Source organism: Dreissena polymorpha, chromosome 1, assembly GCF_020536995.1.
Source record: "Dreissena polymorpha isolate Duluth1 chromosome 1, UMN_Dpol_1.0, whole genome shotgun sequence".
In the NCBI taxonomy this organism is placed as follows: Eukaryota; Metazoa; Mollusca; class Bivalvia; order Myida; family Dreissenidae; genus Dreissena; species Dreissena polymorpha.
Window position 1 is genome coordinate 206224158 of NC_068355.1, and position 14823 is coordinate 206238980.

The 14823-nt window shown below is 34.7% G+C and overlaps 1 protein-coding gene across 2 annotated transcripts; it reads left to right on the plus strand.

The window, feature by feature from the left end:
- Positions 1 to 8346: 8346 nt before the first annotated feature.
- Positions 8347 to 14218, plus strand: LOC127864733 (uncharacterized). 2 transcript variants are annotated; one of them, XM_052404620.1, is made up of 2 exons: positions 8347 to 8765; positions 13916 to 14218. In XM_052404620.1, the coding sequence occupies exons 1-2, from the start codon at positions 8555 to 8557 to the stop codon at positions 13990 to 13992; spliced, it is 288 nt and encodes a 95-aa protein (XP_052260580.1). In that variant the 5' UTR covers positions 8347 to 8554; the 3' UTR covers positions 13993 to 14218. The 2 variants fall into 2 exon arrangements, with proteins under 2 accessions (XP_052260580.1, XP_052260579.1); XM_052404619.1 differs by lacking the exon at positions 13916 to 14218 and adding an exon at positions 8987 to 9223.
- Positions 14219 to 14823: the final 605 nt, after the last annotated feature.

The window sequence follows — 14823 nt, forward strand, 5'->3', positions numbered from 1 at the left end:
TTTCAGCTCACCTGATTACAAAATGCTCATTGTGAGCGTAGAGAAAACTCCTTTTCTGATAGAGCAAGAACTAGGTCTTAGATATTTGATGTGAATCTTGTCTATTAGAAAATCGGTAGCTTTTTGGTCATGTTTTGGAAATTTATGCTGAACAAGGTCATCTGAGAAGACCAAAATAGCAGATCTGCGGTATCCTATTGATTAAATTATCGCCACTGCAGTGTGTGTTGTCAGAAATAAGGGCTATATATTTTGTAATAAGTTTTGAATAAGTGTTGCTTGCTTCTATTTGAATAATATTATTTTTAACTTTTTCAGAAGCATGGGCGAAGATGACCACACTATATCAGATGAGGATGAAGAGGAATTTGAAGGAAAGAGAAAAAGGAAGCCCCCATAAAGGTTGCAAAACGTCAGAAATTCACAGAGGTAGAAACAGAGGAAATAAAAACTGACTTAAGTGAATATCTAAAAAGTGGAATTTTTCCGCGGAAACCGCAGGTTGAAGATGCCAAACAGAAAAGTCGTAAGAAAAATGGGCACATTTGGAAAAGGTCAAGCGACAAGATAATTAAGAAAATTAGTGCAATGAATCATAAGAAAAAATAAAAACGTGTTGTTTACTACCGGTACTCGGATGGAACATTATAAGAATACCTTCGAGAGACATTGACAAGTTCACGCGACAGTGACTTGGCAAATATGGGTGATGTTTGTGTGCAAGTGGTAATTTTTGCGTGAGCATTTTATTTGTTGAATCGAAACTTTTCTATGTATAAGTTTAAAGGTGGAAAAGAATCTGGTATATTATCAAACGTTAAAAATGCTTATACAAAAGCATAGATGCAATATTTTCCTTGCTTCATCGATGCTTTTGAAATGTACCTTATTTATTATCTTATATACCTGATTTCAGTTTACAAATAATTATAAGTAAAGTTTAAGGTATAGAATAAAACACATGTTATGAACATAGATCACAAATGAATTTTAGAATCAAGCTCTACCTGTCACTACTTAGGAAGAAACATTTTTCAAAATATATTCTTTTTTCTCCTGTGGTTTTTGATATTAAAAAAAAAGATTGTGTGTCCTTTCCAAAAGTCGCTAATAATATGTAACTTAAGCTGCCATATGTATGGTCCAAACTTGAAGAAAATGTTTTGGCAAGACCAATATGAAATCTGGGTCATGTGGGTACAAAAGCTAGAATGTGTGCAAAAATTTACAAAAATAATTGTAAATATGCTTGAAGACACATGTTTGATCCATTTTTTTAAAGATAATATTAAGTTTGACAAATCTTAATGAAATTTTGTCTTAAGAAAGAGTTGTCTATACATTTTTAGTTTGAAATTGTTATAACAAAATACATATGCACACACCCTAAGCATGTTTTTTGTTTTACTGTTACTTGTTTGTAATATTTAAAAAGGACGAGGCAGTTGACTTAAACACTGACAATTAGTTTTTTCTGATGGGAATGTTTACCAGTATGATTGGAATAATTTTTGTCATGCCGCTGGCAGTGAGCTCGATATAGTTACCACAATGGCACTTGCGTGTCTGTATGTTAGTTGGTTTAGGTTTTCGGTCAGGATTGCTTGTCCAGGCTGTATCGCCCTTATGCATTGACATTTGTTTTTAAATAACTTGCCACAAAAGATCCAGGTCTCTAGCTCAAAGGTCAAGGTCACACTTCAAATATCGTCAAATATAAATCCGTTGTATGGGTTCTGCGAGTTTGAAAGTCCCACTACACAAAAAAGCCACATGTCCAACACGCGGGTGTACGAGCATGCGTCGATTAGAAAGCCTGGTGTTCATTGGCTCGTCGTTTTCATAAACAGGCTTCTGATTGCCTCAGATATAGTCGCTCAAGTCGATATAAGAGTTCAAAGGTAAAAAATTAGCATTATACACCTTGTCCGGTCTGTATCTCCCTTATGCATTGACACTTTTTTAAAAATAACTTTGCATAATTGTTCAACACCATGAGCCGGTGTGCAACACGAAAGATCCAGGTCTCTAGCTCAAAGGTCAAGGTCACACTTCAAATATCGTCAAATATAAATCGTTGTATGGGTTCTGCAAGTTTGACAGTCCCACTACACTAAAAAGCCACATGTCCAACACGCGGGTGTACGCGCATGCGTTGATTAGAAAGCATTGTGTTCATTGGCTCGTCGTTTTCATAAACAGGCTTCTGATTGCCTCAGATATAGTCGCTCAAGTCGATATAAGAGTTCAAAGGTAAACAATTAGCATTATACACCTTGTCCGGTCTGTATCTCCCTTATGCATTGACACTTTTTTTAAACATATATTTCTTGTTGGTTTTTGTCAGGTTTTTTTTATTATTAATTGTGTCTGTGTCCGAACAGGATACCAACTTTGCTTTATTGACACTGGGCTCGACAGGCATCTAGTTCTGAAGTTCATGTCACGTGTGTTTATAGGTTAATGGAGATATTTATTTTTATACATATTAACTGTCTATACATGTTGTAGATAGAATTAATACTGAGTCTGTAGAAGAATACGACATTCAATTTCAATATTTGTTTGACTTTCCCTAGGTGTCGTTTAGCTCAACTTTTCAAAGAAAATGGGAGCTATTGTACCCACCGCGGCATTTGCTGCGGTAAATTTTTTTTTTATAAATCACAAATAACTTTGGGAAAATGTTATTTGTATTTGTCAATGTTAGTTTTTCATTACAAAAGCTTAAATTACAAAACTTCAATGTACTGAAAAGTAGGTGTGATCTGAGATTATACTCTGTAATAACTTGAACATATTGAAAATTAACATGTGATCTGAGCAAATATGTGACAAGTATTCAGAAAAGTTGACCAGCGCTGTCCTCGGACAGCCCTCGTTTTTAATTGTTTTATTTTATTCCATTTAGTTCTGCTGCAGTAAAATCCATTTGTGAACATAGTTAAATCTTATATTTACTAATCTTTACACTCTTCCTACAGAGATGGATATTTTAGTTTAAGAATAAGGTCATATTTTTTTCGGTAACATTTTAATTATATCTTTCTTTGATGACCCACAATAATTGATGTTAGGTTCATATTAGTGACATCCCACAACCATTTTCTTAATCTTATGCTATTAAAGTTTGTCCAGTATGCCTGCATTTTGTCATTTACTGGTTTGCAACATTGTTTTGAATAGACCAATGATGCACATTACTTTTGACCATTTTATCTTGCAGGCAAAATATCCACTATATGTCTTTACATACACCTCTGAAAAATAAAAAAATGTGTAGTTTTAAGTCATGTTGTGTAAATGTACCTGAATGTATGTTGAATTGGTGGGTAACCATGGTCTTGGTGTGCGATGCTTTATGTGGTTTTGTATGGCTAAAGTGAGAAAGAGAAGAAATTACATTATGAAATGTTGCCATTTTTAATGTGTGAATCCAGTTAGTTGTGGTTAAGCGCAATTTGATGCATAATGCGGATCCTTTCATTTATAATATTTTTGACATGATAAAGGAAACTTATGTCAATATTCCTTTCCTTAAGTTTTGGGGAAAGTGATTACAATGGTTGAACTTTTCTACATTCAAAGAATAAGTGTTTTATTGTTTCTTTAGAGCACTAGCATAGATTGCAAATACTTGATTGTATTACCGGTAGTTTACATTTATAAAAGTATGCATTCGTGACAGTTATTTGATACAATATGTTTTTATTGAACATATATAACATATGTGTCATTTGTTGGTGTTTGTGTAAAATACATAGTTTTCCAGTGGTGTTGTAACTCTTTATTTGACATAATATGATCCCACAATTTATTTGGATGAAAAGACACAGTGGAATAGACACAGAAGTCTGAAAAACATACAATGTATCTTTCGTTAGAAACAAAAATGAAAAGACCCACAATACGATTTTGATAGTCCCACAAATTATTAGACACACAATGAATCATTCGTGAGTCCGTCCGTCCGTCCGTCTGCCTGTCTGTCTGTGTGTGTCTGTCCGTCCGTCTTTTTCTGTCTATTTCATAATCCGTATGTCTAACTGTCTGTTTTTCTGTCTGTCCCAGTCGTTCAGTCTCTATGTCTGTTAGTTTGATGATGTAATATAAGCCTTTTTTTTGGATTGTGTATTTGAACACAACTAAATGAATAGTTTTCATTCGTACTACTATATGTTAAAGGATATTTATAAGATTGTTAGTATTTTAAAGGACATTTCTGGACAAGAAGAATCAACAACGTTAAATATCACCATCATGGATGTTGACGATCTACCCCCGCGTTTCTTGCGGAAACCGTCGGATGACGTCATCGCAATGTGTGACGTCACCGTTTACACAGCAGAGATTGGTCGTCATTTTCAGGTACCCGGTTAAATTAATTGATACAAAATCATATTAATTATTCAAATACTCACATGTGATTATGCATGTTCACGTGCCTAAGACAATGTGACTTGTACCAGAACGTGTTGTCAACAATACTGTTGTAAACCGCTATGTTAATGTATACAATATGTTTGCGTGATGTTTGTTAGAGTATTTATCTGGAAATGAATTATGCGCCCGTGATTTTGGAACGATCGGTTTATTTTGCAAATGCTTCTCTACATGTAATTACATATGTTTAACCAAATATTTATACAGCAACACAATTAATTTATAATTCCTTGATTTAAATACATGCATGCTGCATTCGGGATCGATACCTATACTTTTATTTGGGCAGTTAACAGCAATTAGTTATTTATTTATATTAACATTCCGCGAGATTGTCATGTTAGAACAGTGTTTAACGTTGGGGAAGTTTATTTTCTGCTAAATATTGTAGGGCCCGCTGGATGTCCGACCTGCTAACGTGTTTGCACGAGACGGTGACGAAGGACTTAATTATGACGTCAATTATTCTATAGATCAAGGTCACGTGACTTTCCTATCTTTATTTTTTTTCTTTCGTGAATCAAATCCACGTGTCTCTTTGTGATCAATTTTCATTATTTGACTTGATAGACGAGATCATAATTCGAAGGATGAATTCATAGGGTCCCAAATATTGGTTTCGATACAATAAAACTATTCGTTAATTCTTAATAGATATAATAAAAATACGCATACTTTCCTCAATATCCTGACTAGATTCACGTACTGTAAAATCATTATTATTTTTGTTACATTACTTTTCGTTTATTTCGTTCCTTGACTGATCCACTTATTAAACACAAACACATCGGAACACATCAGAATACATCGGAACACATCGGTAAACATCGGAATCAATGATTTCGTTCGTTGACCGATCCACTTATTAAACACAAACACTTTTAATTTGACACTAACACATCGGAAAATGACCGATGCAGATTCCCAAAAATATTCCTTAACCAGAAATCAACGAAAAAAGCGTGTCCCCGAAAAGTCTTTTTTTTTAACACGAAATCTCATGCCGATAAATATAAATGAGCCGCGCTCTGTGAAACAATACATGTGTGTAAAGTGCCGCCGCAGATTAGCCTGTGAAGTTTTTATCAGGGAAGACTCTTTCCGCCTAAACATGATTTTTGCTAAGAAGATACTTTCCTGAAACGGAACATAACATAAAAGCGGAAACTGTCGTCCCTGATTAGCCTGTGCGGACTTTACGCACATGCATTAAAGCCCTTTTTCACAGTTGCGCTCCGTGGAAACGAATCTTCCATCTTTCGCTGACGAATCAGACTGTAGCAGTCTCCCGTAAATCTTCCATAAATTGACCAATCAAATCGCAGCATTCTTTCCAACAACCTACCATAAATCGCCATTTTGAAATTCTTAGCGAGAAAACCTGTGTATTATTTGCGTATTATATTAAGCACTTATATAAATGTTATAACGACGATTGTTCATTTAAATAGGTAAGAATAATATCACAGTCAATAATGTCAGTAATCGTTTTCAATGTTAACGTGCACATTTGTAGTATCGTCTTGTAATTGTAGTGTACATATTTTTCGGATTTCGGACAGCCCATTCATCGAGTATTATTGTTGTGGTTTCGTGAGTACCCTTCGTGTAGAATACTGCTGTTTAGATGTTTATATGGATTTTAAACGTTTTCCGTTTTAATCATTTACCCCCCTTTCGTTTAAACGTTAAATTGCACAGATGACAATGTTTACTTATCAAAATTAATAATATTTTCTAATTCTTTTTGTGTTTTCATATGTAATGTTGTTACATGTACAGTCATGAATCTGCGTCCGAAATTCGCGCGATTACCCTCTGGGGATCTGCGGATGATTCGCCGAGAGGTCCCTATGGTAAGCACAGGCAGCCTTCCGGCACTGTTTCAGTCACCAGATGTGGTTGAGGATCAGGCGGTAGCTGTCGTGCGAAGATTGGGCGGCAATGTCACTAGTCGCCAGCATATCCTAGGGCAATACACAATCCAATTTGCAAAGTATAGGGGACAGACTTTCCACTGGGTTGTGGAAAACGCCCTTGGATTTTGTGCGTATATTGTGTACGACATGAGAAAGGAGGCGCGGGTAGACACTCCTTTGTCGGCAAACAAGTTTGCCTTGAAGGAGTGCGTAAACTCATTTCCACAAGGTAGTTTTTATAAGGAAATGATTAATTACTTGCTTTATATACATGTTTGAGACTAATATTCAATGTAGCTGTTCAATCATAATGTTATTCTATTTTAATAAGAGAGAAGTGTAACCTTTTTTTATTGTACATCCACCTATCTGGAACATGAGTTTGTAAATGTTATTTTTAATGTTCTCTTCTGATTTGAGACATAGTGTAAACATTGTTTGTTGTGATAATATTTAAAGTGTAATATGGTTCAATATTTAAAATCAAAGTACTGGCAGTACTGGTGTGACGATGCTTTTGAACAGGATGGATATAAAACATCAATTTAAGTTTATCTATATCACCACAATTGTGTATGTTGATTCGAACATTTGGGTACGATAAAAAAATTGGGTACGAACATGTTGGGTACGAAAAAAAATTTAGTACGAAAAAAAATTGCTTACGAAACATTTTTGGTACGAAAAAAAGTTTAGGGGTACGGGGAAGTAGTACCCGTGGGTAACTTGACCCATTGAGCGAAACTGGGAGGCGGGTCACATTCTTGTTCATTAAGTATGGCAATACCTTCATGATGATTCTCGAAAGTAGGTATGAGCACATAGCCGGACCATGTGAGCTCAATCGTATGAGCACTTGACTATCCGAGTTCGCCCACGAACATATGGATAAGTTAACTAATAGCAAAATTACCTTATAGATGTATATGCTGAAATCTAACAATCGAACGAAATATCAAACATGGTATGTACACTTAGGTGGTTGTGTAATTTCTGTTAGAATATCGTATTCAATATGTAAATTTTAAATGATTGTGCCCGCAGTTTGTTGCCTAGTTTGAGTCTATACGCGCCTAGGCTGCACCCAGTGTGTGTATTTGTGTTTTTCCAAGGTAATGAGTTACCTCCGCGCTGAGGCTGCATAATGTTGGGACCCGGAGTGTGTCCAGCACTCCTACCTAATAAAATTAGATTGACGACAGTTGGGACGAATTTTGAATGATAGCTACACTTTCCAGCTATTTGTTTTGTACTGAAATACTTTTTAATTTTTTATATGGTCAAATGCTGCGGGGAGGGATGAGATTATCCGGAAAAAAACACCTGTCCGGAATGGTGACCACAAAACAGACAAAATATAACATTGCGCCGGGAGCGGGAATCGAACCGGTGTCGTAAAGGTGGAAAAGCGAACGTCCTTACCACTGCGTTAGCGGGACGGACAATTACGTAAAGAAATGTTGTTTTATCTATTTATATCATAGCAGTGCAGCGTTTACAATTTTCAGGTTCGAAATTGTTCGCATTCTTAAGTTTTGTGATCACGTAAAAAGTTAATTTTACATGTTTTTATTCGCAATTTAAATACTTAATCGAGAACAAATATCAAACAAAATAGAGAAAATATATAGTTGTTTCATTGGTCCATAAAAATAAAATGGATGTAAAATTACTAATTTGAAATTAACGTTCCGATACACTTATTGAATCTGTTTCCCCAGGATATGCTGTTCTATTAATACTTACCTTTATCAACACGAACGACAACTCTGCTAGGAGAATGTTATCAATGAAAATCAACGAGCAATCTCCTACGCAGTGGCGAATGCCAAGGGAAGTAAGTGAAAAATCGAGTTATCTCAATCGGACTGGCTCGGTCTTTTACATAGGTCGCCATTGTGAAGAATATTTTTACTGGTTATAAAACCTTAGACCATGCTGTTCCAGCATCGTCCAAAATGTACATGACTCGATTGAGTAAATGCATATACTTCACATTCCTTATTTTATCAGAAGAATTCTGAAAACACTCCAATGTTAAGTTTGTAACTATGTATTTTTGGTAGGCAGTAGTTGTTTGTGTTTTATGTTTGTTGGTCTGTTCTTGTAGTAATTGCATATAAGGCACCAAATAACTTTTAACTGTTAAAGGCAAGGAGGCTGTAGAGCACCACAAGGCAAAGAAAGAAAAAATGCCGACACCCACCGCCAGTACTCCAACCACCAAGGCAGAGCTGTTCAGCATGATGCCTGCTGACCTGGCCCGTAGGCAGTTGCGGGAACAGTCTGCCCGCCTTCGACCTCTCAGACCAAACCTTGCTCACGCAAAGTTTTCCCCCAGGAAGGAAATGAGCGATGATGTGCTTGTGTGGGAGGTTGAACAGATGGAGGCAGCAAGAAAAGGTAGTTAACTTCTAATGCAAAATAACTAGTTATTTAAATACTTAAATCTAGTTTGCAATTATCATAATAAACTGAATACATTAACACAACGTAACTGTATTCTTTATATAATCAAAATGACTTTCAAGTGGAAAAAATATGTTGATACACGTAATTTGTTATTTTTTAAAACTATTTGTAAAATAATTAATAATTATTTTCAATGTCATTTGTTTGAATAGTGGTGCTGATGTTTATCCAACATGAGGCAATGATGTATTTTTCCGGTGTCTGTGATACCTTTTCTGTGAAATTATATATCCTTGGCTTTTGTTCTACTATATCAATAGATAGCTGGTGTTGGTTGTTGTCTTAGTAATAAACACGTAGCTCCTAAACTGATAAATTTCACCTGCTCATTGTGTTTCTATTTTTAATATCGGTTTCACCTCAAGTCGTAATTGCAAGGTTTTTTCTGTCACGCCTTTTTATTTAACAGATGTTTACCTTTATATATATTAACCTCACAAAACACTTGTCTTTCTTGCTTCTTTTGCCTGCCTTTAATTGCTTATTGATTGCCTTTCATTTTGTTTCTAATATGCTATTACTTCTTCATAGTTTTTAATTATTATCATCATTCATCACTACAATCACACTAATTATGTCATTGAAGTGTCACTAACTGGAATGAATTAATATTTCTTAACTTAATGCCAATATTTCTTTTTATATTAAATATAATGTTTAGTAAAAAGTCTATACTTCTAGTATAAATTACATAGAGAATACTAGGCCAAGGCTCGCGCTTCCGGGGTTCTAAGCCTCGCAACATAAAGTTCTCTGTATTCAACGCTAATCCTAGTATTCTATTTATCCCATTTGATTTTTTCAACGTGACATTTAACATAAATAGATCTAATAACCTTAACAATAATTTTAATTCAGTCATAAAAGCGCTTAAAATCTAACAAATGTAACCATGCGTAGTGATAAACATGTATTTGTTCTGGTACGCAAAATAGTCTTTAAAAAATTCACACACAAACTGTAAAACCAGTAAAAATATCACCATATGCCTACATTCAATTGTACGCAGTATGCGAATTTTAATACATTACGACCGCGCAAAGATGATTTTACTTTACTATAATTCATTTTATTTTCGAAAGAAAATGATCAAAATCCAATATGGCGGCGATTGCTCCTGACAAAATGCTGTCGATGTCAACATACATGTACACCATCGACGACCTAGTTCCGGCTACCGTAACTTTATATGTCGCTTTTTATGATTTTTGACTGGCGCGACTTTGTACAGGTCTGTCAATACTAAATAAACTGTACGCTAACGTTTCTTTAGCTATCGATGAACTTGACAATTTTGACGAGTAAACAGACCATTGCAGCGACTGACACTTTATTTGACAAAATATACAGGGCAATACGTTTTCCGACTTCGGACGACGAATTTAAGGACGCGCAGAACGTGTTTTTTATATAATATTATGGGTATGCCGTGTGTGATCCGATGCATCAATGGCGCCCATGTTAAAATCATTTCCCCGAGTCCGAGAACAGGGAACGACAAAAGTACAAACAAAAATCAAAACACGTAAGAACTAGTATCTTACCTTTAATTATCCTTTAAAATTCATCTTATAATCCATTTAACTCAATAATTGACGATTTTGCATCTAGGGTCTTTAATAATTATTTTAGCATACAGGCCTTGACTTTAACTTTTTTGACAGGGTACCCGGAGGGAACCCTACTTTCAACTTTTGGTGGCCCTCACCCAAACTAGGGTTCCCTCTTGTTTCAACACACAGCTACTCTCAGCGTAAGGGCAAATAAGAACAAGAAGCATACTAGTACACATTTTAGTACAGCCGAATTATGTACATTTGTTATGTATTTTCGTGGTAATCAGATTGATTCTATGACATGTTGTTGCAAGTTTGATTTTTGATGACTGCTTTACGGAAGACTTAGAAGAACTTCCATCGATTTATTCATTCAGTATATAGTCTTCTGCGTTGTTTGATACCAGAATTGTGCAAATCGGTTGAACATTGATCGAGAAGTGAGCTTCGGAAATTGGCTGGTATGCCGAAATCAGCAATTCATTGGTCTAAGTCACATACCTTGTTATATATATATATATATATATATATATATATATATATATATATATATATATATATATATATATATATATATATATATAAGTAACTTTTTTGTCATGTTATTTTTCATTGAAATAGCTAATGCCGAGTGCCTGTGTCGCCGCCAGTGCTTAGCGTTTCGGAAGTTCTTATTATAAACTTATAAGAAATAAAAGGTAATTACGCGGATTCAGGGATTTCACTGGCCCAACGAAAGTTGTCGCAACTTTTTTGCGCCGGGAAAACTGTCGATTATTCCAACCTTATTAATAAGAACAATCATTTAAAGAAACCTGACTTAAATAATGTCATTGCCTATATTATCACTTTAAAAAGTATATTATTACATAAAAAACAATAAGTACCTTCATAAGTCATACCTTCATAAGTCTTAATAAGCTTTATTTGTATACAAATAGCATTTTTTTCAACTTGATAAACAACAACCAAAATAATGTAACAATGTTGAATTCAATGTATTAAACAAAATGCTGCCTAAATGTTTCAAAATTTATTATTTAAACATAGAATCACACCAATGTACATCATTTGAAAGGGAAAAAGAAATATAAAACATCAGAAAATAAATTATCTCACTTAATTTGTTAAACAGTTGGTCATTTGGACATGTCATACATCAGCTTCTGTTGTTAAAACGTTTTCTGTTAGTGGTGGATGGTCATTTGGACATGTCATACATCAGCTTCTGTTGTTTAAACGTTTTTTGTTAGTGGTGGATTATTTCCAGGATCAATTAAATTATAGTTTTTTACGCCTATTTCCTGACAGAAACGCCCAGATAATTACCACCATCCATTCTAGTTGCCTGAAATAACATAAAGCATATTTTTTTACAAGCTATTAAATTCAAACCAACACATACATGTCACTGACTATCTTTAAATGTCAGAATGTTAACATATCCGGAATATAGTACATCGAGTGAACGATATACTTTTTATTTCAGAAATTGCTGGTATCTAAATCAAATTATATCCTTCCAAGGTCATTATAATAATGGAACTATTAAACAGAAATGCTCACAAATACCTGTAGAAAAAAGTGTTTATGTATTTTTGTGGAGAAATAAATGCTTTTGCCAGCCCTATCGCCTATGGTTTTGATTAAAGAAATAGCGGCCCAAATAATTATTATAATTATTGATCGTCGGGGCAGTTTGTCCCAGTGTTACTTTTTTTTTTGCTCAATATCATAAATGAGCCATTAATCCGATAATAACCCCAATAAAACTTGACAATGGCAGTAAAAACACCGTTTGTAACACTTACACGCTTCAGTGATTTCAATATGCTCTCTGCACTGTAGGTCGATTACATCGTCGAAAATCAATATTTACAACTGACAGAAGCTGGCCGCTAATGCTCTGTGGTGTGATTTCGATTCGCAGTACATTTTCGGATAAGATTTTACCGTTTTGTTTAATTCGCCGCTTTTAAAAAATTGGAGCCACTTTAGAAAATTCAAATGGTCAATCAAGACAAAGCGGTTCTATAAATTTAGGGTTCCCGGAGGACCACCCAGCTGGAAAAAACTGGTGGTCCTCGCCAAAATCTGGGGGCCTCGGGTCCCCGGACCACCGTTAGTGTCGAGGCCTGGCATAGTTAAATAAAGACCCTTATGCCATTCTCTCGCTTTATTCAAATGAGTTTATGAACGCGATAAACTTTCTTCTTCGTCACACGCTACGTCATGTACTCTACATTACTGCTGTTCAAATGAACCGGAGCAGTTTATCTAATAATAGCCGTTGGTAAACTTGGCTGCATTTGCAGATTTCTGCATACAAACGTAATTATGTTTAAACTTGCACAATGTTTTATTTATCTATGGTAAATGCCCTTATTGTATGAAAAAAATAATGTAATATATAAATACACAAATAATGTAAAAAATTCCAGTTCACAACAGATAAATGAGTATAAAATACCCGTGTACAAAATGGGACGTTCCCAATTCCAGTGTGGTGCTATTTTTACCATCTTATACTTTACACAGCTCTATGCCTAACGTGAATTAAATAGGAAAGCAAACATAGCAGATTTTATCCCATTTTCACCGCGACATTGACGGTATAACACGTTGTGGAATATATTTGCTTGTATTCAACACTGTGGAATATACCTGTCGCGTGCACGGACTACTTTTAAATGGCGTCATGCGATATGCGCTAAAATTAGGTCGATATTGTTTGGTTCATTGATCGAATTTTAAGGTCACCCATTAGAAGAAAATGTGCATATTTTGCAGAAAAATATATATATGATACATATTCACCAAAAGAACTGTTGAAATAAAATATAAAATTACACGATTTTTGTTTTGTTATTTTTTTATTTATATTTACTTTACCACTGAATGATTTTTCATAAGAAACAAAGTAGACAAAACTTAAGTTTCAAAATTATACGACCTTCAACCTTTAAATCTAGTCATATGACATAATTTTTCGCCATCCGTATAATGAATCAGCTTATTGATGGCGTCATAAAATGACATACTTATTGCGTCATTTTCCCCATTTTTTTTGACGATTTATTATAAACACGACTTATTTCACATGTTTTCTACATGTACTGTATGTCGACATATTTGAATTGTCAATTGATCACATTTTCCTTCTTTCGTGTAATGTGCATTGTTTATAACCAAAGCATATAGATCTACTTTTGACATTTAACTTAAATATTAAGAATGAACAACAAGCCATACACATATCGCACAGTTCAAGAATATAGAGAATACTAGGTTAGCGTTGAATACAGAGAAGTTTATGTTGCGAGGCTTAGAACGCCGGTTATTTGGTTATTGCTTTACAATTAACAATTATCAAATTTTTATTTTGTGATAAATTCATAGAATGTAAACTGAAAAACTATAAATAAAAATTGATCAAATTAGTTATCAGTAAAAAGAGAATGATAATTTTAAAGCATGTCTGCATGAATTGTGAGCAACCAGAAAAGTATTGTTATTATTCTGCAGGTACACCAGTGAGGAGCTTCAGAATTTCCTGTCTGAGTGCACTCTTCTGGATCCACGTTTCAAGACCACTTACTTGACACCAGAGGCTATGGAGAACACCTACCATCGTTGGCGCTGTTGTTACAATCTGGGGATGGAAAGGTAGGGGTTACAAAGCTACAAAACAAAACATACTGCATTACTGCTTCTGCTATTACTATTTCGCATGATAAATAGTGAAAATAATAATGCCGGATTAATGATAATATTGATTATAATATTAGAACACATTTTATAAAGGGAAGTCAGTATTAAGTAAAGTGATAAAACAGAGCAAAATATCAGCATTGATGCATCAAAAAAATGTATACAACAAAAAGCTCTAGCAATGAAAAGAAAATCCGATTGTTTCAGGTACACGTTCAAGCTGACACCAAGGCTCCTACCCCTGGACAACATATTCCTCCACATCCTCTGCTTCCCGAGAGGCCAAATACCAGCCAATCACCATCTCCTACTGAGACATCTGATGAAGGTATAAACAACAAGTGCACTATGCAGCAGTTACAGTAAAATGAAAAATGTACTTTATTCAACCCAAAAATTTAAGGTGATTTGTTATATATTAACCTGTTAACTTAGGCCTGCTTTTATAAAGTAAAAAAAATGTTGCAAATAATACTTTATAATTTTAAGAACTGGTATATATTTGTTTATTATAACATTTCATATTTCAGAGAATGCAGCCAAATGTCAGCGGTCCTCAGACTCCTCAAAAAAAGTTGGTCTTGCAGCTATATTTTACTTTGAGAATGTTGAAGAGGCCACAGCCGCCACACCCATGTCCTTGCAGGAGAAAATCGAAGAAGAAATAAAACAATATAAGCTAATGAATCAGATAAGCATAGAAAGCAACGCATTAGACTGGT